General features: G+C 37.8%; 5 protein-coding genes across 10 annotated transcripts in view; 3 read left to right on the top strand and 2 right to left on the bottom strand.

The window, feature by feature from the left end:
- The window catches only part of LOC107039160, a 12,288-nt gene extending 7,053 nt beyond the window's left edge, over positions 1-5,235 (top strand). For 2 of the 3 annotated variants that reach the window (XM_015258634.1, XM_015258633.1), the window contains exons 5-9: positions 4,168-4,266; positions 4,323-4,413; positions 4,630-4,766; positions 4,832-4,964; positions 5,034-5,235. In XM_015258634.1, coding sequence (XP_015114120.1) covers positions 4,168-4,266; positions 4,323-4,413; positions 4,630-4,766; positions 4,832-4,964; positions 5,034-5,084 — 511 coding nt within the window. In that variant the 3' untranslated portion in view covers positions 5,085-5,235. Of the gene's footprint in view, positions 1-4,167; positions 4,267-4,322; positions 4,414-4,629; positions 4,767-4,831; positions 4,965-5,033 lie in introns of those variants that run through there. The other variant, XM_015258635.2, reaches the window with a different exon arrangement.
- A 230-nt stretch (positions 5,236-5,465) lies between these two features.
- Positions 5,466-8,155, bottom strand: LOC107039154. The gene is made up of 3 exons (XM_015258628.1): positions 8,040-8,155; positions 7,766-7,898; positions 5,466-6,030 (listed from the first exon to the last, which is right to left on the bottom strand). Exons 2-3 carry the CDS (start codon positions 7,876-7,878, stop codon positions 5,592-5,594), a joined length of 552 nt encoding a protein of 183 aa, XP_015114114.1. The 5' UTR covers positions 7,879-7,898; positions 8,040-8,155; the 3' UTR covers positions 5,466-5,591.
- A 654-nt stretch (positions 8,156-8,809) lies between these two features.
- Positions 8,810-13,131, top strand: LOC107039141 (protein-associating with the carboxyl-terminal domain of ezrin). The gene is made up of 4 exons (XM_015258611.1): positions 8,810-9,112; positions 9,597-10,047; positions 10,324-10,513; positions 11,532-13,131. Exons 1-4 carry the CDS (start codon positions 8,918-8,920, stop codon positions 12,556-12,558), a joined length of 1,863 nt encoding a protein of 620 aa, XP_015114097.1. The 5' UTR covers positions 8,810-8,917; the 3' UTR covers positions 12,559-13,131.
- Positions 13,132-13,949: 818 nt separating this feature from the next.
- On the top strand, positions 13,950-15,001 carry LOC107039170. The gene is made up of 2 exons (XM_015258656.1): positions 13,950-14,411; positions 14,720-15,001. Exons 1-2 carry the CDS (start codon positions 14,105-14,107, stop codon positions 14,914-14,916), a joined length of 504 nt encoding a protein of 167 aa, XP_015114142.1. The 5' UTR covers positions 13,950-14,104; the 3' UTR covers positions 14,917-15,001.
- Positions 15,002-17,660: 2,659 nt separating this feature from the next.
- The window catches only part of LOC107039166 (glycerophosphocholine phosphodiesterase GPCPD1), a 38,905-nt gene continuing 33,727 nt past the window's right edge, over positions 17,661-22,838 (bottom strand). For all 4 annotated transcript variants that reach the window (XM_015258649.2, XM_015258648.1, XM_015258651.1 and 1 more), the window contains 2 exons: positions 21,512-21,667; positions 17,661-21,009 (listed from right to left, as the gene is read on the bottom strand). In XM_015258649.2, coding sequence (XP_015114135.1) covers positions 20,185-21,009; positions 21,512-21,667 — 981 coding nt within the window. In that variant the 3' untranslated portion in view covers positions 17,661-20,184. The remainder of the gene's footprint in view (positions 21,010-21,511; positions 21,668-22,838) is intronic.

The raw sequence follows: 22,838 nt of genomic DNA, 5'->3' as shown, positions 1-22,838 counted from the left end.
GTCCGCTTTGGCTGCCTTTCTTGCCTTGTTGTAATCTGCGAGCAAGACTCTGTAAGTTTTCCATGCGTCTTCCTTACGGGGGCCCGCTCTCATGTTCTTAGCTTTGTTAAAAGCTTTTCTAGCTTTGCCCCTCAGCCCACCGAGCCTCTCTGACCACCAAGGAGTCTCAGTGGGCTGCCCTTTCGGGATAAGCTTGCAGTTTGTCTCGAAGGAGTCCATGATGGCCTGGTTTAGGGCAATCGAAGCCTCCTCCAGCTGCTTTTTGTTGTTAAATCTGAGGATGATATCCCTGAGATTGTCAGATAGACTCTCTCGGTAATTTCCCCAGTTTGTTCGTCTTGGGTTTCTCACCCATTCCGTTTCTTTCACTGTGTGGATGGACATTCTTATGGTTTGATGATCGGACGCTGAGAGGTCCTTTGAGACCCTCCAGTCCCCAATCATGTCTGCCACTCTATCCGTCCCCAGAGTGATATCTATGACCTCCTGTCGTCTCCGATCTATGAAGGTAGGTTCTGACCCCCTATTAAGGATGTTTAGACCGGCCCCCATTATGAATTCCTGGAGGCTTTCCCCCCTGCCGTTAATGCCGGTGCTCCCCCATGCTACATGGTGCGAGTTGGCATCACAACCTAGCAGGAGTTCAAGTCCCCTTTCCTTCACATGGTTGCATAGGTCCTTTACTTTTTTCGAAGGAGGTGGTTCAGCCGAGTCATAGGGCATGTAAACTGACCCTACAACCAGGCTCATTTCCTCGCCTTGTCCCAGGCCCAGATCCACTTGTGCCACAGCCAGGTCTCCCTCACTAGCCTGTGAACAGAAGAAAGAGTCTAGTCCTTTAATAACAATGCAAGATCTAATTTTCTCCTGAGTGTTTGCGTGATAGATTCTGCCACAACCACTGAGGCCCTTAATAGCATTGTCCACTATCCATGGTTCCTGGATCATTGCTATGACAGTCTGCATCCCAGCTAACAGCCTGACTAGAGTAGCCGAGGCTGCTTTGCTGTGGTGCAAATTTATCTGTACAATGTGCACCCGGGTTGCAGCCATAATGATGACTACTTTCCTGGTACCTCTATGTACCCTTCTTCTGACTTTCACCACGGTCTTTCGCAAGCAGCTTGACAGTAGCTTTTTGAATCCCGCAGTGCAGTCTGAAGTTGCAGGCTTTCAGAACAGAGAGTGATCGGTCGTCTATCAGCGCAACGAAGTGGGCACTTTTCGCGTCCCTACTCTCACTGCCCCGAGCGACAACCCACTCTCTGGCCTGCAGTCCTGCATTTTGTTTCTCAAGGAAGCACAGTGCTTCTTGAGCGGTTAGATCTGGGTCTTCCACGTGTAGTACAACCCTGTGCTTCTTGGGAAGCTCCGAGGCTGCGACCACACGTACAGTAAGTCCAGCTATTTTGTTTTCGGGGAAAAGGCTTTTCAGCCAATTTCCCGTTTCCTCATCAGTGCAGCACACCATTGCCACACCTTCTCTTTCCCAGACACCGTTGAAGGTGGGTGCTTTCACCCCGTCAGGTAACGCCAGAATGGCCCTCTTCAGGAGTTTCTTCACCTCCGTTACCTCTTCAGTGCCCAGTTTCTGATCCGGATATGACTCCGGCATAACTGCAAACTTGAATGAGCTCGTAGTGTTCTGAGCATATGTGCCCTGATCCTGCGTTCTCATTCTCTTTTCTTTCGGTCTGACTGAGGGGCTTGGCGTAGTACGCTCTGATGGAAGGCGTTTTATTGCCTTCCTCGTAGCCCCCTCCCCCCTTCCCTCATCGACCTTCGCTGCTGCATCCGTCAAGGTTGCAAGTGCCCCCGAGGTTTGATGCAGCTTCGCTCTCTTGCGACGTCTTCTCTCGGCTCCACTCAGTCTGACCCGATTCACATCGGTACCAGACTGGTCAGCCTTGTCAGACTTCGTGTGTTCGCCATCGCTGGCCCCACCCGAAGTTGCTTTTTCAATATTAAGATTTTTTAAATTGGTTTCCATTTTAGTCCCACGAGTACCGCGGTTAAGCGTTTTCACCTGGTGCATTGCCGCGATTGCCCAGGGCTTGGCTTGTCTCGGGTGGGTTACACCCAAGACTACTCTCAGAGGTCGCCCAGGTTTCTGAGAGGCACCGTTAGCGACACAGCTCCCCCTGTGCCACGCATCCTTAGGCACGGTATGGCCGAGGCCATGGCTTACGCCGCTCACACACATGGATTGGGTGGACTCCTCTTAGCGACCGCGGGCAGCGGTAGTCCTTAAGACCACCGCCAGCGACCGAGCCCCCTCACTACGACAAAGTGGGAACCCAGTAGAGGGGGGATATGCAGATAGTAGACTAGTAAATCATTTTCTCAAAATATTAATTCGTTGAATACGAATATCAGTCTAGATTAACGCAAATAAAAAATGAAATAAATAGTTGACTAAACGCAAATAAATGATGAAATAAATACTTTTTTACATTTTATGTGAACGTTTTCTCAACAATATTCATATTTGTCTAATGGGGTCCGAGTGCAGGAGTGGGTACCGAAATATAGTGCAAATGATTTTAAGGGTGATTTTCTAACCGGAGAAGACTCCTAGATCCCACTGGACAATGTTGTCACAACTCTGCTTTTCAACACAATTGTCAGAGTTGAAAACCAGAGTTCATAGCAGAGACGTCAGACAAGATGTGAGTGAAAATCTACCGTGAATCCACAGTAAATCTTACCGTGGAGCGTGCGAATAGACGCTGCCCTTCACGCTGCCGACAAAGCGATCGAGAAGAAGTGGGCTTATATTGGGGCTCCTTATAACGGGGTTCTACTATATTTCAATGGCTTCTTGATCAACTCGGAAAATGGTGAGAACAGCATCATTCCTCATCAAGTTACACAATACCGTCATGAGCTTTTTATATCGAAATCTCTATCTCTATTGAACTCAGGTACTAGTCTATTATGTTGAATACTTATTCATATTGATTCATGGACCCGACTAACTTCTGACAGAACCTGGGTTAAACTCTGGCTAAATTCTGAATAAACCCTGATTAAATTCCGGCTATACACTGATTAAACCTTCACTGAGAGAAAAAATTACCTCTGCCGAAAATATATTTATTCCGTTCAAAAATATCGAGATAACTTCGTCTAATAATATAAGATACGTGGAGTCAACGTATAGTTTGATGTAAATAGATAAATAATTTGTCGCCTCAAAATCTGTTTTTTTTCACGTTCACAAGTCAAGCGGAAAAAAAGTACACTATTCCGCTGATTACAATAAAGCTTCGTGTGATATTTATGGATAAGTTGGTTGGGGTAATTAGTCATAAACAGCATAACAACGATAATATATTCTTGTAACTTGATGCGTGCATTAGCACGCTGACTCAATACAGAGAGCTTTAAAGTAGGAGTTCGTCGGTAAAATAGAAATCTCTAAATATAGAGTTCCAGTCGATCATACGGATACTACATTTCGTAAAAGGTTTTAAAATTTTCTGTGGATCAGAGGTTTAACCTTCTCAAACTTATCCGTTTGTGACCTCAGAACTGAACTTTGATTTCTCACTCAATAACTATCAATGGCGGGGAAATAAATGAGTAATATTGGAAATAATAGAGAAAGTCGCAGTAGAGATTATACAGTCGTATTTTTGCTGAAAGAATGGTTCTTCTGTCAGCTCAAACTTCTGCTTCGGGGAAAATTTTTTGGTTTGCAGTCAAACAGATTATTATTTATCATGATATTTGAATCCTGGCATTCTACTCGAAAGAATATCTATTCATATGCCACTGTCAGATTTTCAAGTGGAAAGAATAAATTTTTCGCTGCAGAATATTTTCTCGTGGGGAATAATAATCTTGAGACAAGAAAATTTTGTACAGGTGAACATTTATCTTTTCGGCAGAGCTAATTTTTTCTCTCAGTGTTGATTGAACCTTGATTAAACCCAGACTGAAAACGAATTCGAGTCTTGAGAGGGTCTGACTGTAGAATTATTTGACAGAACGAAGTAATACGCAAAATTTTGATAACATTTCAATTGATGATAGTACTGTGACATGAAAAAATGGAAGAAGAGAATAGTGAAATAAGAATTTCAAGGACAACCCATTCGGAAGGAAATTGCTAATTTATTAGCAACAATACCTATACTCATCCACTTGTATTTTTTTGTCAAGATACGCCATCGAACATATACCAATTGATAATAATCGTGAATCTACGGAGGGAATTCTGCACGTCCAGCGTTGCATTCAGATACATTATCAAGCTACCGAGTACGTCACCGTATGTAATCATCGTTCTTGTATTAAAATAGTTAATTTTTTGGTAGATTTGCTGAAGAGCTTGAGGGACTCTACATATGGAACTTTCTCGCTGTCATCGGACTCAATATGATTATCATCAGCATAACTGGTGTACAAGTAATGATATAAACTGTTATATACATTCCACTTTGCCCCATCCATCTTAGATGATTCATAATGAGGATCTAAAATTCTCCCCGGCCCAATTGATCGAATAATTGGACCTATTCATGACTTCATTCAAGCTAAGAATGGCTTTCCTGATTCAAGACGTCTCTAATACTTTCCCCACGAATTTCTTTCTTTGAATGTTTCATTCCGTTTTTGTTCTAGATCGCAATCAACTTGGATGCGACCGAAAAACTTATCCAATACGGTTCGCTAACAATTTCTCAACTCGGACATCTCTTTGTGGAATGTCTGCTTGGTCAGCGTCTCATAGATCACAGCCTTGGTATTCAAGAAAATATGTAAATACGCTTGATCCCTTCGATCATCATTACCAGCGGTGATTTTTGTTTTACGAATTATTTAGATCGAATGCGCAATGGTACCACAGCTCAGTAAAGTCCCAAAAAATGTTGAGTTTGCTTCTCATGAGGAGTCAGCTGCCGTGTCAGCTGACAGCAGGAAAATTCTTGGTCATGAATTTCCCGACATTTAATATGGTAGAAAGAAAAATACGCATCACTACAGATTATTTCGCATAAAGATCGCGATCACCGCTTTTATTGCAGATCATACGAACATCCGCATCGTACTTTACAATTCTTCTGGCAACGCAGTAACAAGGACCCCTGATTTATACAAAAACTTCTCTATTCATGATGATGTCAGTCACAACTGTAATGGATAATCATCGAACGGCTAGGAATAATCAGTACTTGAGCCTAGATGTATTGGATATTGTTGGCCAACAATTCGTGAGGAATTAACCTACTCTTGTGAGCAATTTGTGGTACAAAATAAAATAGGAAGACGGAAATTAAGACGAAATATGGTATGTGGAATTCAATTGACATATCCAAGAGGATTTGGTTTGTAAAAATTTCCCAAGAGACTGAATCAAGAGGAAGATGGTTCAAAGGTTTACGGCGTTTTTATGAAAAGGATTGTCGCAAGGTAAGGCAGATCAATACTGATCCCAATAATCAATCCAACAATTTTTTTACCTCTTCTTTATCTTCTCCTTAAACTATATACATGCTTCATATTTATCCTCTCAATGAATTGAAATAAAAAATCAACACTTGTTGCACCTGCTCGCTCATTCCGCCCAAAAATGTTTCTGTAACTCACGTGTCCCAAGGGTTCAACCACCTCATTCTCAGTTCATAGGACAGGGTTTCACGATCCAGACGTTTGGGATTCTTCATGTGATCCAAAGTCGCTTGTTCTCTAGCCGGGTCAACCCTAGGGGTGAGCAAGAGATCTCCGTTCTCCATGAGCCATGTGGCATGCACATCATCGTCCTCTGGAAGCTTATTAGGCTGGTTCAGGGGTGTCACCCTGATAAGATGTTTAATCTTCCATAACTGGGCGCAAACCTCTGGAGTGTTTTTCACTACAATCATTTCACTTTTCTTAGTTCTGTCGCATTTGCTGTATTTTTCGTTCAATTTGAATGCGTCGAGAATTTGTTTGTGCCAGTAGGGGTTGCCAACGTAGGGCTTCACGCGTTGGACTACTAGGAGCTTTGTGGGGGTTATCGGTGGGTCTACGTGATCCGGATGTCTGTTTTGCAATGGAGAAACAATAAAAAATTTTAGATGCTAAGTATGATGGAGTGATAATCATAAGAATTGAACTTTCTTAAGGATATCCAAGTATTTGGCTGCTTTTTGCTGCCGAATGGAAGCTTTGTAATCGGTCAAATTTATGTTTTGGAGTTTTTGGATTATATCGACCTAGTATAATCCAAAAAGTCTGAAAATGTAATTTTTAGCTCTCGTCCGTACGTGTGTGTATGTAACAAAGTTTTTCATCAATTGTTCGCTAATGAATGGATGGAAATGAATCTTTTTTTTTTCAAATGTAGACAATGTTGAGCCCTAGCAATCGCCATTAACTGAAATTTAATTCATCAATTAGTTATTTTAATTTTCAAATTTTTTCGAAAATCTATTGTTCCACGATAACTGAAAAAAAATGTTCTGAATTGATTGAATGATGGCTTAAAAAATTTGTTTGGGTGTCCTTTTGACGGAGTTCGAAGATGAAGGCGATAGCAATAATCGTTATTTGATTAATTTGAAAATTTGCCAAAAATTTTGTATTTTTTGAAAATCAGAATTCCGGGGATATCTTTGAATATCATGCTTCAAATGAATTCAATCATAGCTTAAAATGTTTGTTTTAATGCCATTAAGTCCAAGTTAAAAGATGATTATGATAGCTATATTGGTTGATTTGATTTTTATGATGATTGTTGAAAATTTTGAATTTTTCATGAATTTCCCTGAAAGTGAGCTTTCTGATGGTTTCTTCAAATGTGATGTTTCAAATTCATTCAAGTATGTGTAAATAAAATTTTTCTATTAACATTTTATCGAAGGGCTGAGGGGATAGAACCGTAAAGAAGACAATCGGTTGTACAGAAAGAAGGGATAATAAGAATAACGATGATGATAACATTCAACTAAGTTGAAAATCTGACAAAATTAGTTGAAAAGAAATCTTATTCAATCGAATAAAATAAAATAAACAATGAATTATACATGATAGAAGGAAATGATATGCAAAATAACCATTCGGAAGCATATTATTTCATAGTCGAACATCAGAGTTTTCATTTGAGCCCCATTTGACAGTAATTTTCCGGACACTTTACAATGATTTTATTATTTAAACTTTGCAGGTCTGAATTTGAATCTCGATATTGAACTGTTAAAAAATATTTTAGAAATCTGAAGAAAAATTCGAAAGTTTACTTTTGGAGGAAGATTGACAAAATAATTAAAAAATTGTAATTTTAGAAAATTATGGGCATTTCCTATAATTAATTTATAAACAATCAATTGTCCACCATAAAAATCATTGTTCACAATGGTAACAATTTTATTCATATTCAGAATTTAACCAGAAATCCATTTCATGCCTAAAAAAAATAAAGTTTCCGAAAGTTTAAACAATTTCAATTATTTATTCACAAACAACGAATGTTTTAAAAAATCATTATTTTGTGCAAAATTTAATTGTAATTTTTAATGACTCCGAATCTTCATGATTTTTTTTCAAATTTCTGACGCATTTTAATTCACAAATTTGATGATTGAAAATGATTGAAACAACACTTGGATATCCTTGACTATAAAAAAAATATTGAAAAAAAAATATAAATATCGGACTAATCAATATCAGATTCATTCAATTAGCTCACTGTAAAACTTAAATTCATCAATTATTTACTGCTCATATAAAACCTCAATTTTCATGATCTATCAATATTTTTATCGAAATAATCACTCACCTTGGATAATAACTGACGTTCCCATACACTTGTTTATCTTTACTCCAAAATTTTGGTATTTTTTTAGCAACATAATTACGGATTTGGATGAAAGAATGCAGTGGACGAGACATTTTCAATCCCTTAATACCACCTAAAACAGTTTATCGTCTTTAAAAAATAGTTTCTGAGTTAAATTTCTAGGTTAGAACTCAGTACAATCGTTCAATCGTAATAATTAATGGCCGAAAACCCTGAAAAATTGATCACATCAACTCTTAAGGATCGTAATTACCCCTGAGATTATTACTGGCGACTGCCACTCGTTAGTAATTTCTTCTGATGAAGAAAAACGACAAATCGAGGGGACAAGTTGTCCCTTCGCTTCTTCCCACGCTCAGTTAGGGATGGGAGACGTTTGTCGATTAATCGGAAACATCGATTTTCCATGCCCGAACATCGATGTTTTTCATGCGATGTTTTCAACGGCCGATTAATCGATTTTCGATTATTTTTTCCAAACATCGATGTTTCTGACCAAGCTAACAAAATTTTTCATTTTTTTGTCGAATAATAACGTTGATTGATTGGGAATAAACAAAATAATGATTTTTTCATCACGCTGTGACGAAAAGTGAAGTTTCCGCCACATTGTGATGAAAAATATTGTTCGTAACTCGTGAAATAGTTATTTTCATCACAAGGTCCACAAAGTATTTTCTGACGAATGTGATTATAGGCCGAGCCTTCGGCTCGGAGGCCAACACCACCCGAGTAAAAAAATCCCATCGCAACAGCCCAGGAACAATATTTTTCTGTAGTGATTTTCAAGTTTTCGAGTTTGGGAAGTATGTAATACCAATTCCCAGACGAGAAATCGTGAGAGGCAGTACAGAAAAAAATTATTTAAAAAAATGTTGTTTAAAAAATGTTTTTTTCCTGTCATGAGAAAAACATCGATTTTTTAAACCATCGATGTTTTTGAAAAACATCGATTCTTCGATAATTGATGTTTTCGAAAATATCGCACATCTCTACGCTCAGTGCACCAATGCGGGAGATGGCGTTAGGGAGCTATTTCCATTCGTCAGTGAGGACAGGACAGGCCTGTCCCCACGTCAGTGGTTTATATTTGTCCTGTCAATTCCACTCTAAAAACTGACAGTGGAATTAATGGGCAATGAAAAAAGTGCCCTGAGTGGGCTTGAGATCGATGAGAAAGCCATCGAAGTTACGGATTTTTGGCTGCATCACAGTGCAAGCACCAGTGGCGCGAATTCACAATGTCTTTCGGTGTTTATCAGTGAGCCATCACTTCATTCAACTGCCAACTTCGGCAAGCCCTCGCCCTTGGAGAGGACGGCAAAGGTAATATCAATAAAATTTTAATTTTTTTCTATTTAAAAATAGTTGGGACGTTCCCAATTCTTCTCTTTATTTTCTACCACATTTTTTGTAGTCATGTGGCTATTTTGGAGTGATTGTTATCATGAGCAGATGGTAAACAAACCGATAGAGTATTCCAAATTGTCTTGATAATTTCAATAAAAAGATTTTATTTATTTTTTAACTAAAGATTTTGAGTATGAATTTTTCTTATTTTTATGAATTTTCACAGAATAATTCGATCATTCGAACAGAAGATCAATGGAATATTTAATTTTTCAATGACAAGATTTCCTGAAATTGCAGTGGAAATTGAATATGATAAAAATTAGTTATTATTATAATTAATTATTATTAATTATAAAAATAGCAGATGAAAAATTTTAACAGTGCAAATAAAAAATGTTTGATTCAAATGAGTGAAATCTCTGGTTGTTCTCGCCTTTAAAATTAATTCATGCTCCAGAATTTGATGCTCCACCGTCACCCCTGCATCCTCAAATACATCTCCTCCTGGAAGAAAGGTAGTTCGTACTACCTAGCCACCGAGGAAGCCAAACCCCTGGCTCAGGTAATCGGTACCCAGACTACCCTTCAGATATGCATAGGACTCCACAGTATTCTCCGAGCCCTCATGTTCCTCCACGAGAACGCCCTCGCCTCCCACAACAACCTCTCCTCCAGCTCGATCTACGTGACCCCCGAGGGGTCATGGAAGCTGGGGAGCCTCGAGTTCCTCTGCAAATTCTCAGACTTCAATCAAGCTTATTTGAAGAAGATCAAGAACTTCAGGTATGAGAAAGCCATCACCCCTGAGGAGGACGCCTCCTCGATGGTCTCTCAGGTCAATCCAGTGTCCATTGATCAATTTGCATTTGGAGTACTTACTGAGGACGTTTTGAGACTGAAGAATTCAGGTACAAAACGATAACTTCAAATAAAATAATTGTCTTGAAAAAAATTTCATTGAAAACTCTAGCGAATTCAATAGGAAATTCTATTCCATTTCTATTGAACTTTCACTGAAAATTCTATTACTTTATCTCTTCATTAAACCGTTCTATTGAAAAGAAAATGTGCAGATGAGCTGCGGAATTCGTCAATAGAATTGGCTAAAAACTAATAGAAATCAAATAGATTTTTCTGGGGAGTTCAATTAGAAATATTTGACTTCTGATTTTTTTTTGTTTTAGACGATGTGCCAGCTCTTCTAGACTTCAAAGAACTTTGTAGACAAGAATTACAGAATCCTGACCCAGCGTTGAGGCCAAGTTTGAATTCAATACTTCGTCATCCATTTTTTACCCACGATTTTATTAATATTCATGCATTTCTCATGGAGTTGCCATTAAAAACTGAACCAGAGAAGGAACAGTTTTTTTCGTGAGTATTGAAAATACTTATGCATCTAACTTGTTGATGAATTTACTTCAATATATTATTGAAAGAACCAGTAATGAAAGCAAGGATGATGACGAGAGGATTTGAACCCACAACTTTCAGATTATCAATTGAAAAATATCGAAACACCTAGCAAATTTTCTATTAGTCTTTGGCCGGTTCTAAGGACAACCCCAACAATTTATTTATGCGTTTTTTTCAATAGAAATGGTCAGTGGAAAATTTTGTATAGAAAAAAATCAATAGAATTTTATTTTTCTGTACAACTGATCCTATTGAGATATTTTCTATAAAAGATCTTCGGCTCAAATTTTTCAATTATTTGTTTTTTTTTTTGTAAATGAAACGAAAAAAATTTTTAATTTCATGTCGAGGAATTCCTATAGAAAATTTTTAATAAAAACTATTTTATGGGAAAAACCAGCAGAATTTTGTCTTTCTATGCAAATTTTCCTATTCAGATGTTTTCTATAGAAAAAATGCGCAGTGAACCTGTGGAATTCTTCAATAGAATCGGCGGAAAACTAATAGACTTTTCAATACAACTTCAATAGAAATCCAACAGAATTGTCGATTGAATTTATTAGATTGCTCTCAAAAATTTTTTCGTAGAAAAATCTAAAATCTGAAAATTTTTCTATTCAAACATTTTCTATAGGAAAAAATACCCAATAAACGGAATTCTTCAATAGAATCAGCGGAAAACTAATAGAATTTTCAATAGAAGTTCAATAGAAATCCAATAGAATTTTCGGTAGAATTCGTTAGATTTGTCTAAGAAATTTTTTCTTTGAAAAATCTATAACAAAAAAATGTAATTTCTAAATCTAGAATAAGATTAAACCCAACTGGCACCTAAAATTTTTTCTTCGAAAAATCTAGATTCCGTTTTGCCCCACCCTCCCTCCATAAAAATATATAATCTACCACCCTATTCCAAACTCAACCCCAAATCCCTCTAAATTTAATCTCCAAAAATTTAATTTTCCTTCTCCCCCAGGAATTTAGTTTCCCAACTGAAATCATTCCCCGAGAAGATAGTAGCAGAGCAGCTGGGTCGTCTGCTGCTGTCGCGTCTGGTGCTGCTGGACCCAACAGCCCAATCGAGGCTCCTGCCGTACGTCCTAAAGCCAACAACCGAGGAGGAACCCCAAGAGGAGACAGGTCTCTTCTCTGTCTCCACCTTCAAAAGCTACCTAGTCCCCAAACTCCTGCAGATGTTTTGCGTGCGAGACACCTCAGTGCGACTCCTCCTCCTGTCCCACCTCAACTCCTACATCTACGCATTCCAAATGGAAGAACTAAAGCGTCAGATACTGCCTGAGCTGCTGGTGGGAATAAAAGACCACGACGATCAGCTGGTGAGTGTGACCCTGCGTGCCCTGGCGGACCTGGTGCCAATTCTGGGGGCTGCGACAGTCATCGGGGGTAAAAGAGGAAAATTATTCACCGATGGAAGGCCCAATCACAACCAGAGTCGAGTGGAGGTGCGAGGCAGCAAGAGAATCGACGAGAAGATGAGGAAAAGTGCTCCTGTGGAGGTGCCCCTCATGGACCTCCCTGAGAGACCTTCCCCCGACGGTGGAGAGGTGGGGGAAGAGACGCCTGTCGTCTTCGTCGAGGAGGAGGGCACGTGGTCTGACTGGGACGCTCAGGACACTTCGAATGTCGAGGCCGACGCCAGGAATGACGTGGAGATCATTGAAGAGACAGTTGTGCCAGCAAAATCGGCCCCCAAGATCGACAGACAGTTGTATTCCAAGAAAATTCAGATATCGGATATTACAGAGCTTGACATCAAGCACTCGAAGAGTCAGGGGGTCAAGGAGGAGGTGGACTTCTTCACGGATATGGAACCGGTCATCGAGAAACCGAGGATTGTTCATATCGAGGAGGAGAGGGTGAAAAACGTGAGGAGTGTGTTTGACTTTAAGGGGGGGTCCATGCAGGACGACGATGACGATGGCTGGGGGGAGGATTTGAATGACTGGGGAGGGGAGAATGGACTGGACGATGTGAATGATTGAGGGCTGGGGGGAAGAGGAATCTTGAGCGAAGTGGGAATACGGGGGGTGTGGGCTCTGGTGGGGTTGATTGGCTTGGGTGTAGCTTGGAGAGGAGTGGATTTGGGGGAAAATGTCGTAAGATCTTTTTTGTAGAGCTGGGAATTCTGGGTGAATTGTGTTCTTCGAGATTTTTTTGTGAGACAGCGCTTGTTAAGATTATTTGATGTTAAATTGAGATGATGAAAAGGTTGAGGGAAGTGGGTAAATGTTGAGGGGTTGTTAAGGATGAAATTATCTTGGTAGTAAGTGGGTTTGGGAGAAAATGCATCAGATACTTTTGGTAGAGAATTTCATCAGCTGCAAAAATGATCTAGAGACACTTTTTCGGAGAGGCAATGGTTCACCAGATATTTGCGCTTTTATGTCGCGTATTGTCACTTCGCTTCAGATGTTGTCGGGAAATTTTTGTTAATCTTGTTAATAGAAGGGTTCAATGCTGGATTTTTGTTGAATGTCCCGAGAAATTGTTGATAGCAAAGTGATTTGTAATTTGTAACATAAAAGAATTTCGAATAAACGTGTCTTAAATAACAATTTTGTTTCTCCTTGAACACATTTCCCTCTTCGAAATGATTCAAAGAATCTCGAATTATTGAAAATTATCACTGAGATGGCGACGATTTTTTCGCTACCACGGGCGCTATATTCATCCGTTCATTTCTCTCTTCAGTTTAAAATCGACTTGAATCGAGGCTTTGAACAAAAAAAACATCAATTATAGTTGTACTAGTTGCTCAAGATCAACCAATGAAAATTGCAGTGAAAATTAGGTAAAAATTCACTGAGAGTTCGATGATTATTTCGCGTCCACGTGCGTCATTGTTACATCTGCTTCTCTCTTCAGTTGTAAAACAACTTGAACCGAGGGTTTAAACAAAAAAATAATATTAAGAACTCAAATTAAATAAATTGCAGTGGAAGCTGCGTAAAAATATTGCAAATCTCACTTGTTGATTATCACTTTCTCTTTCTCTCAGCAGCGAGAGGCCATACTTGCGACCCCACTACCTTTGCGTTCATTCGCCTCAATAACTCCTAATTAATTCGAAAATTGAAACAAAAAATTGGAAGTTACTTTAGTTATCATTCATCACTGAAGTTGATTCCTTTGTGAATTGTTTAGTATCCGATGATTCCTTGGCTTTTCTCATTATTCCTCCATTCGTGGAAATTATTAATCAATTTTCAATGGCGCTTGTAGGTCTACTTCACTAGAATTGGAGATAAACACCCCCTCTCTCCCGTCGCCCTGTCATAAATACCTGCCGCGGAGATGAAAGACAATTTCCCCGAAAAATATAAACACAGAGGGCATCATCAATTTTCATTTTACCCATTCCTGTAATTCATCAGTAGCCCATGAGCCAGTCCCAGCGGAATAAATACCCAGAGTGTAATTGTGATAATCGAATCCCAATTTGTTGCTCAATTGATTTCGGATTATAGAACTGCTTCAAATAATCCCTTTACCGCCTCGTTCACCAATTGCATAAATTACCACATCGAAATGGCACCCCGACGTGGTGGAACTACCGACAATTGTCCCCCCATCAGGCAGAATAACGCCACCCCCAAGACAATTTTCTTCTACCCAGAGGAGGAAGAGGAAGAGGAACTTCTGCAGCAAGTGCTCCAGATTCTTGAAACAAGCTTGGATGAGAGGATTGCGGCTAGGGCATTCCCAACGCCCCCACCAACACCCAGCGTCAGTGATGATAATTTGGGAGAGGAGGTGGAGAGTCTAGAGGTTTCAGCCCAGAGTCAGAACAAGGGTCACAGGGGTCAGATTGAGGGTCAGAATAACGGTCTCGCGGGTAAGATTTCGGATTACAGAGGTCAGATTAAGAGTCATGAGGGTCAGAATAAGGGTCACAAGGGTCAGAATAAGGATGATGGGGTTGGCAAGCGGAGCGAGTAGGGGGCGTAGCCCCCTAGTCCTATAAAAAATCCTATCTGAAAAATCATATTAGAAATGTTCGAATTCTCCTTAGGATTCCCTATAGGAAATCCACAGGATTTTTTCATACGTGTGCGTTAGGTCAGAAATGGTCATAAATCGGTAATTTTATTACTGTCGTGGTACATGTAAAAAATGACGGTAGTTCTGCATTCTCATCTCCAGGTGCGCCTAGGAAGTACAAGCCCTGGTGGTGCTTCAAATGTCATGGATTTGGTCACAAGTTCAGGTATTGTCCAGTGACTTACTGGAGGATTCCATTCTGCAAAATATGTGGGCTGTGGAGCTACGAACTCCTGGAGCGATCGTGCCCCAACCTGAAGGATCCTCGACATCGACAAAACCGTTATCAGAGGAAATAATTCACACATGAAAGAATTTAATAGAAAAACCTAGCGAATTCATTAGACAATTCTATTGGATTTGGATATTGAGCTTTCTATTAGTTTTTGGCCGATTCTATCAAAATGTTCAATGGAAAAATATTCGACAGAAAAAGTCAACAGAAGTCGATTTTTCTATACAACTTATTGTATTCAGATATTTTCTATAAAATTTCCTCGGCTCAAATTTCCAAGTTTTGTTTATTTTATTTTTCTTTTCATCAAAAGAATCAAACAAAAAAAAATAAAATCCAAGTCCACTTCACTCACTTCACTTTTGTAATCTAATTAAAATTAGCATGAATTTTTTTTATCATAATTTTCTTTTCTTTTCATGAAGAGAATCAAACAAAAAGAATTAAAATCCAAGTCCACTTCACTCACTTCATTTTTCACTTCACTTTTTCAATCTAATTAAATTTAGAATAAAAAACCTTTTTTTCATTCTAATTTTCTTTTTTTTTCGTCAAGAGGATCAAATAAAAAAATTTGAAATTTGAGCCGGGGAAATTCTACAGAAAATATCTCAATAGAAAAGTCGAATTTAATTGACTTTTTCTATAGCATAGTTCCTACTAAACGTTTCAATAGAATCGGCCAAAAAATAATAGAAAATTCAATAGAATTGTTCAGCGAACTCACTAGCTTTTTCTATTAAATATTTTTGTGTGTTGTTAGTCTCGAAAATTGTAAGGAAGTAGAAACAGAATGGTCAGCTCCTTTGTTAAAGTGACTTTCATTTTTTAAATTTTTTTATCCGATTCATTAATTTAATATTGATAACTTGTAAATTTAGTGAATTTATGACTCGTGGATTAATTTAATCCATATGGAATCTGAATTGATGCAATCCATGTTAGTTTCGGGTCCATGTATTTCATGAAAATTGTTCATTTACTTCAGCAGTGAAGTGACGAAATGTAATAGAGGATTTATTCCATTTTGTTGTAACATCAATCGTTATCCAGGCAATCGCATAATTACACAAATTTTTCCTGCATCATGCCATTATTAATTATTACTTTAGTGATCAATTATTTGTTATGAAAATATCGCAGTAATTCGTGAGGTCACGGGAAGATGTCAGAAGACTCCTACAAAATGGAAAAATGGACTAATTACGATTCATAGCTCCATCACTCACTTAAGATTCGGTTGGATTATCCTTCAAATGTGATCTAAATCCTTTTTCGTCAATTTTTTCATTTGGAAATTTCCATTCGCTTTTGCATGAAACAGAGAACTGCAAAAAATATAAATGTATACTCAAAATAAAAGTCAAAAAAAAATTTCAAAAAAATTTTGGACGAGCGTTTTTTATTTTTATTGGGGAATAATGCAAACAATAGGAAAATTAGAAATGTATTATTTACAGTGGCAAATGGCGTTGTGTCAACCACCGTCAGGGGGGGGAGGAGGATGAACTCGTAAATCCTTTGATACACTGCACGTAGGCAACTGATCCAAAAAAGATTCTTTCAAAAATTTTTAAACATTTAAAAAAAATTTTTGATTACACTTTCACGATGGAATAATGACTATTCGCCGCGCAAAACTGTTATGAACATTGAGGTGCAAATCAGCCGTCACTTTCATGGAAATTACTACTTGATTGTCAACTGTCACTTTTATTTAATAGGGAACTTGCATGCAGTTCAATTCTTTCTAATTCCCTATTCACACATTCCTGGTAACATATGGATAACTGAACGACGAAGATTATGGCGAAATATTGTCTAGATGCATTATGATAATTAATTGAAAATCAGTCATTTTCGAGACCAATTTTTCGGTCATGACTTCACGAAGACGATTAGGTAACGCTTCATTGGTCGAAAAAAAGTGAGGGGGGAGTTGTGGTTCTCCATTGGCCGAGGCGCACCTCAACATTTAATTAGGTCGGCTCGAGCCACTCTGTGATTGGTCCAGCGCTCGACCGTCTGTGTGACGTTATTGCCGATTTCAAAGCGTTTGAAATCTTCAACTTTTAACACTTAATTAATCATTAATGAGACCTATTTCAAACGTTTGTGAATGAAAAATGAATTATTCAGGTCCCAAACTTGAGATTAGAAAATTGAAAAAAATTCATGCAAGTTCCCTATTCTCCATATATAAAAGTGACAGTTGATTTGCACCTCATGTTTCATAACAGTTTTACGCCGTGAATCATCATTATTACATAGTGAAAGTGTAATCAAAATTTTTTTTTTAATATTTGAAAAATTTCGAAAGAACCTTTTCTGGATCAGTTGTCTATGTGCAGTCTACCAAAGGATTTAAGAGTTTATCCTCCTCCGCCCAATGGCGGTTGATACGGCACCATTTGCCATGGTAAATAATACATTTCGAATTCTCTCATTATTTGCATTATTCTTCAATAAAAATTAAAAACGCCCTTTCAAAATTTTCCATTTTTTATACTTTTTTTAGGCATACATCTGGATTTTTTGCGGTTCTCTGCATCATGCAAAACCGAATGGAAATTTCCAGATAAAAAATCGACAAAGAACAGTCTAGATAGCAATAACATTCGAAAGATAATCCAACTGGGCCTTACATTATCTAAATTATTTGTGTATTTATTTAATCACATTATGACCATCACGAAAATGATTGAATGTTGAAATTACCAAAATTGTCAGGTGTTAATTAAGATCGTTGATTGAACCATCATCCACTGCATTAACTGGGAAGAATTGTTAAATAAAAAATTGCAATTATACAAATCGAACGTATGAATTTATTTGATCTGCTCAATCCATGATTCATCAGTAGCTATAAATTCTGCACTAATGGGCACACTTTAGAAAACCATTGATTACAGTATGATCAGTAGCTGATTGGCTATTTCCAGCATCGAAATAAATTACAATAATCGGTATTATTTTCATCATTCCTTCGTTCATCATCGATTTCTCATACTCTTCACACTTCCAACGAATAATTCCAGCGACAGAGGCAGTCATTTTCACCGGATTATCTTCACGATTGTAGTAATGAAGTGGTAAAAATTCACAGATGAGTTGTGAGGGTGAGTCCTTGGATTTATCAACACATTCATTTATTTATTTCGTGAATATCTCGGAATCGAAGAGGTTTCCGAGAAAATGGCAAAAAACATTTTTTGTGGAAAATTAAATTCTCTACAAAAAATGTCTTATGACATTTTCACCTAATGTCGATGGTTTGGGAGATAAGGGAGTTGAAACAGATTTTATCTTTTAGTTCAAGGATTCGAACATATGAATCACTCGTTAATTATTCAATTATCTCGGCAATGAGTGCAGGTAGAGAAAAATGCGAAAAAAGCTTTTTTGTAGGGAATGGAATTCTCCACAAAAAAGGTTTTGTGACAGTTTTTCCTAGGGCCAATAGTTTTCGATATTATGAAGTAATTAACAATCAATAATTTCAATTGTTGATTTATCGCCTTGGAAGCGGGTGGTTGCAGCAATTAAATTCCCCAATTCGACATTTTTTTTTCTAAGCCCACTAGTTCCTGAGATATTTCCAAAATTATTGGGATTGAACTGGAAATTTATCTGTTTTTGCCACTTCACTACAAAATCCTTCTTAACGATTTCCAAAATCATCAAAATTGGCTTCAGCAATATTATCGGCGTTATTTAGTAAAAATTAAGACGAGAAAATTAACTAAGAAAATTCATAAGACAATTCTGTCATCAAGAAAAATGATTTATTTGAATGAAATCACCTTTTCCCCTGGATTTTCACTTCTCTTCGTTGATAGAAACAAATTATTATATTAAAATGATTAATAGTTCTTAAAACTAAAATTTCAGTTTAGAAATATTAATAAATAAATGTCTAGAATAAATTCATCCATTTTTTTCCTTTTTTTCGTTAAAATTATTTCCACTTGGTTCAAAAAAATCATTTTCTGGGATAACTCATGTGAATGAACAATAAGAAAAGTGTAAGACAAATAGTCCCCTAAACTACATAAATAATTGATTATACGGAAGCTGTCAATAGTGAGTTCTGCCCATCAAACACTAGGAAAATTGGAATTAAAATAAAATCCCAGTATTTGTTCATTCATCTAAAAAAATATATGTTCATTAGATTGACGAAGCTTCCTTCGATAATTGTCTTTCCCTTCAACTCCTCTCGAGATAATTAATAATTAAGAGTCAGAAATAAGCACCGAAGGACGATAGAAAATAATAAGAGGTGCATAGAAATATTTTTGTACTAAACTCTCATATTTTTATCGTTAACTTCTGTATTCACAATAATTATTATCCCGGACAGTCCAATGCAGACTCAAAAGTGGTAAATATAGGAGTTATCTTAGCAGAATTATCTTTATTTGTTTATTCAGCTTGTGGGCTAGGGTGAGGAGTTAATTTTTGAAATTATTAAATTAGTGTTGAGAGTTGAAAGATTTTTTGGCTTCAATTTTCGTGTTAATTGTGGAGTAGTCTCTCTCATGAGTGCTTCCAGGAAAAAATGTCAAACAATTGTTTTTGTAAATTACAAAATTCTCTACAAAAATTACGATGTTTTTAATGAGTAGGAAGTGAACTCATTCAAGTTAGATGAAAACCTTTGATTAATTTTTCATAAGGGGTTTCGTGTAAGATTATCATTCCTGAAAAAAAAATCTCTCGGCATTTGGGCAATCGTAGAGATATTGGGGATTCAAAAGATGTTTTTGACTTGAATTTTCGTTTTAATTTTGGAGTTGTCTCTCGAGTGAGTGATTTGATGAAAAAATGTCGAGGAGTTTTTTTTGCAAAGTTTTCTACAACAATTATTCACGATATTTTCAGACGAAGTCACTCTTCAGCGAGCTAATTCAATCATTAAAAAGCGAACTAATTAAACTCAAAATAAAAACATTTCATCAATTTCTCAATCATCTCGGCGACACGGGCTTTCATGACAAAATTTAAAAAATACAAATATTTTTGTGTGAAATTGTTTATCCTGCAAAAATTCTCTTGGTTATTCATCCTGAATCTACTCCTCAACATATTTACAAAATCATTACATCAACTTGAACAAAAAAATGATCTCAAATGAACAATTCATTCAGTAATTCAATAAGGTTTTCCTTTCCACTCACCCTCTTGAAGCCCTTCAAAACCCATCACTCCCAAAACTGCTCCCAAAATTCCACCAAATCCTCGAGGAAACTGCCCCCTCCCCTTCCTAAACCCTCTCCTCACCCCTCGCCCTCGTACAAAAACAAGCCATCAGTCCCCTAAACCCTCGTCATCAAAGGTAATCCTTGGCGCCCTCCTGCTCCCCACACCCCACAGCACCTTCCCCTCCCTCCCCAATCCTGCCAAAAGAGTTGGCGCACTCGCTGAAATCCCTGGCCAAGCTCCTGATTTCGCCCTCATCCGACTCGTTCCCAGAGATCCTCTCCCCAGGCAGCAGTTCAGGCATCGGAAAAATGCTGGAATCAGCGAGCGACGACGATGAGATATTGCCAATCTTCGGATTGAGAATCATCGAGGTGTCGTAGCTAACGCCATTGTCCCCGTTGTCAGGGGGTGGGAGGGACTGGTTGTCGACGCACTGGGCCAGGGCGATGAGTGCCTTCTGGTTCTCCCTGGCGTCCACCAGGAAAATCGACTCCTTCACCTCCTTCTGATTGTATTCGTCGATTTTATCGTAGATCACAGCGTGTAGGCCCAATTTCTTGAGGTGTTGAATGGTGGCTTTGTCGTTGTTGTCGTCCCCCCAGCAGAAGATTACGAGCCCTCGATCCCTGACTATCTGCACGTGGGAGGGGTCTCGGAGGATGTCCTCGGTGTGGACGTTTATCCCCAGAATGTCGGCGGAAATAGCGTGGAGCATCGCCATGGGGATCGACTGACACCTGGGGTCGTGGTAGGTTGGATACTTCATGGTGATCCCCTGAGTGAGGAACACCACTGGGTACTTGTTCTGCTTGAGGCGGATCATGGCGCAGATGTCTGGGTTGAAGGAGGAGAATACGATTTTACGGTCGCCTCCGTGGTCCAGGGTGACTTTTAGGATGATGTCGAGGTAGGTGTTCAGGTCGAACGGGTGGTTTAGCTCGAATGTGCCGTCCTGGAAGGAAATGAAGCTCGTGTGGGTGATTTTCGTTGGAAATATAGGGGTGAGTGGGGCAAGATGAAAAGGGGCGTAAAATGAAACAGCCAAAAACACGACTGTTTGATGCGATTCAAGGAAAAAAAATTTTCTTTATCAAGGCCCAGGTGTACCATCTTTCGAATGTTATCTGGATTTTTTGGGTTTGATACTTTTGGTCCAAAGACTATTCGTCCAATGATCCAAATCGTCAAAAACCTTTTTATCCAAAAACCACTTGGTCCACCACAATAAACGTTCAATAATAAAAAAAAAGAAAAATAGAAACTACTACATTCTAACAATCAATGTACATGAATATTCTACCAGTCCATCAATATGAGATGAGAATAATAATTTTCCATTCTATTGAATGGAAAATCTGCGTCCGTCAAAACATCTCTCGTTCAGTTCGATCAACGAAATAAATATGTCCCCTAGATTTCCAGAATGAAAAGGTCTATTAGGACATCATCTTTACCTTCAGCTGCATCGTCCACTTGATCTCGATATTACATCCAACATGCATATCTAGCTCTTGCAGAACAGCCTGAAGGGTAGGAAATGGCTGATGGTCCTCTAGGTCCTCATCAAAGAACCTGGGATTCTTCTCTCGTGCCTCCGCCAGATGGTAAACCTGAAAAGCAATTTTCCGATGTTAATCTCAATCCTCTCTGTGTCTGAAAATCCCTCCATTTTCATAGTTTCTTCCAGTAGCAAAATAATGAAACATAACAGAATAATTCAATTTTTCACATCTTCTCAATGAATGAACCATCTCGGTAATCAGTGATTTTAGACCAGACGTCGATATAACATAATGAAATTAGTATTCAAAAAAATCGAATGTTCAAATAAAATTATTTGATGAGGTACAAAATTAGTTAATGGTATGAGAAAACTTCTACATTATTGAATTATTAATTAATCAATGGATTCAACTTTCAAGACTATTTGTTACGCTGATAATTTTTATTTTTTACTGACGATTAATAAACTTTGATTATTTTCAGATAAACTTTCTCTTAAGGATATCCAAGTACTTTCGGTATTTTTTCCCCAGTCAAATGATTTTCTACTTTTGCAGTCGAAACCTTAGAGCTTTCATTTGAGCTCCATTTGACCCTAAGTTTCCGGACATTTTACAATGATTTTATTATTTAAACTTTACATGTCTGTCTTTCAATCTTGATCTTGAACCCTTGGAACACATTTTGAAAATCTGAAAAAAAATTAGAAAGTCTACTTTTGCAGGAAGATTGATGAAATAATTAAAAAATTGCAATTTTTGAAAATTACGATCAATTTCTATAAATAATTTATAAAAAATCAATTTTTCACCATAAAAATCATTTATTCGGAATCTCAACAAATTGATTCCTATTCAGAATTTTACCAGAAATCGATTTCATGCCTAAACAAATAGTTTCCGAAAGTTTAAACAATTTCAATTATTTACTAATAAGTAAAATGAAAGTTAAATGATGTTGAAAATTAATGATTTTTTTTTCAAATTTTGTTCCCACAATTTAATTGAGAAATTTGACGACTGAACTGTAAAAGATACTTGGATATCCTCAATTAATATTATAAAAACAATGATTATTGCCAATTCACTGTTTTACACTTCACTGACAGAAAAACAAACACGTTGTCAAACAAATCTTGTTTGGGCCAACAAAATCGCTAGTTGAAAATTGCCAAAAAAGAATTTGTTTGGTTCGAATTTGAAAGTCTCAAACATAAATAATTGTTCTGCTTTCAATAGCAACGAAATATTTGGCTCAAGAGGCGGATAATTCACACCA

The sequence above is a fragment of the Diachasma alloeum genome, unplaced genomic scaffold (genome assembly GCF_001412515.2).
Source record: "Diachasma alloeum isolate Michigan unplaced genomic scaffold, Dall2.0 Dall_scaffold_00294, whole genome shotgun sequence".
NCBI classification, from domain to species: Eukaryota; Metazoa; Arthropoda; class Insecta; order Hymenoptera; family Braconidae; genus Diachasma; species Diachasma alloeum.
The sequence above is the reverse complement of the archived record's forward strand: the minus strand, read 5'-3'. Positions and strand labels throughout refer to the sequence as shown.

What these genes read in the sequence shown, in the direction of transcription:
- LOC107039154 (XM_015258628.1), bottom strand. Translation starts at nt 7,878, where the DNA reads ATGTCTCGTCCACTGCATTCTTTCATCCAAATCCGTAATTATGTTGCT. An exon ending in AACGTCAGTTATTATCCAAG is followed by an intron (nt 6,031 to 7,765) that starts GTGAGTGATTAT and finishes ATTGCAAAACAG; the next exon opens with ACATCCGGATCACGTAGACC.
- LOC107039141 (XM_015258611.1), top strand. Translation starts at nt 8,918, where the DNA reads ATGGGCAATGAAAAAAGTGCCCTGAGTGGGCTTGAGATCGATGAGAAA. An exon ending in TTTGAGACTGAAGAATTCAG is followed by an intron (nt 10,048 to 10,323) that starts GTACAAAACGAT and finishes TTTTTGTTTTAG; the next exon opens with ACGATGTGCCAGCTCTTCTA. An exon ending in GAGAAGGAACAGTTTTTTTC is followed by an intron (nt 10,514 to 11,531) that starts GTGAGTATTGAA and finishes CTTCTCCCCCAG; the next exon opens with GAATTTAGTTTCCCAACTGA.
- LOC107039170 (XM_015258656.1), top strand. Translation starts at nt 14,105, where the DNA reads ATGGCACCCCGACGTGGTGGAACTACCGACAATTGTCCCCCCATCAGG. An exon ending in TCAGAATAACGGTCTCGCGG is followed by an intron (nt 14,412 to 14,719) that starts GTAAGATTTCGG and finishes TCTCATCTCCAG; the next exon opens with GTGCGCCTAGGAAGTACAAG.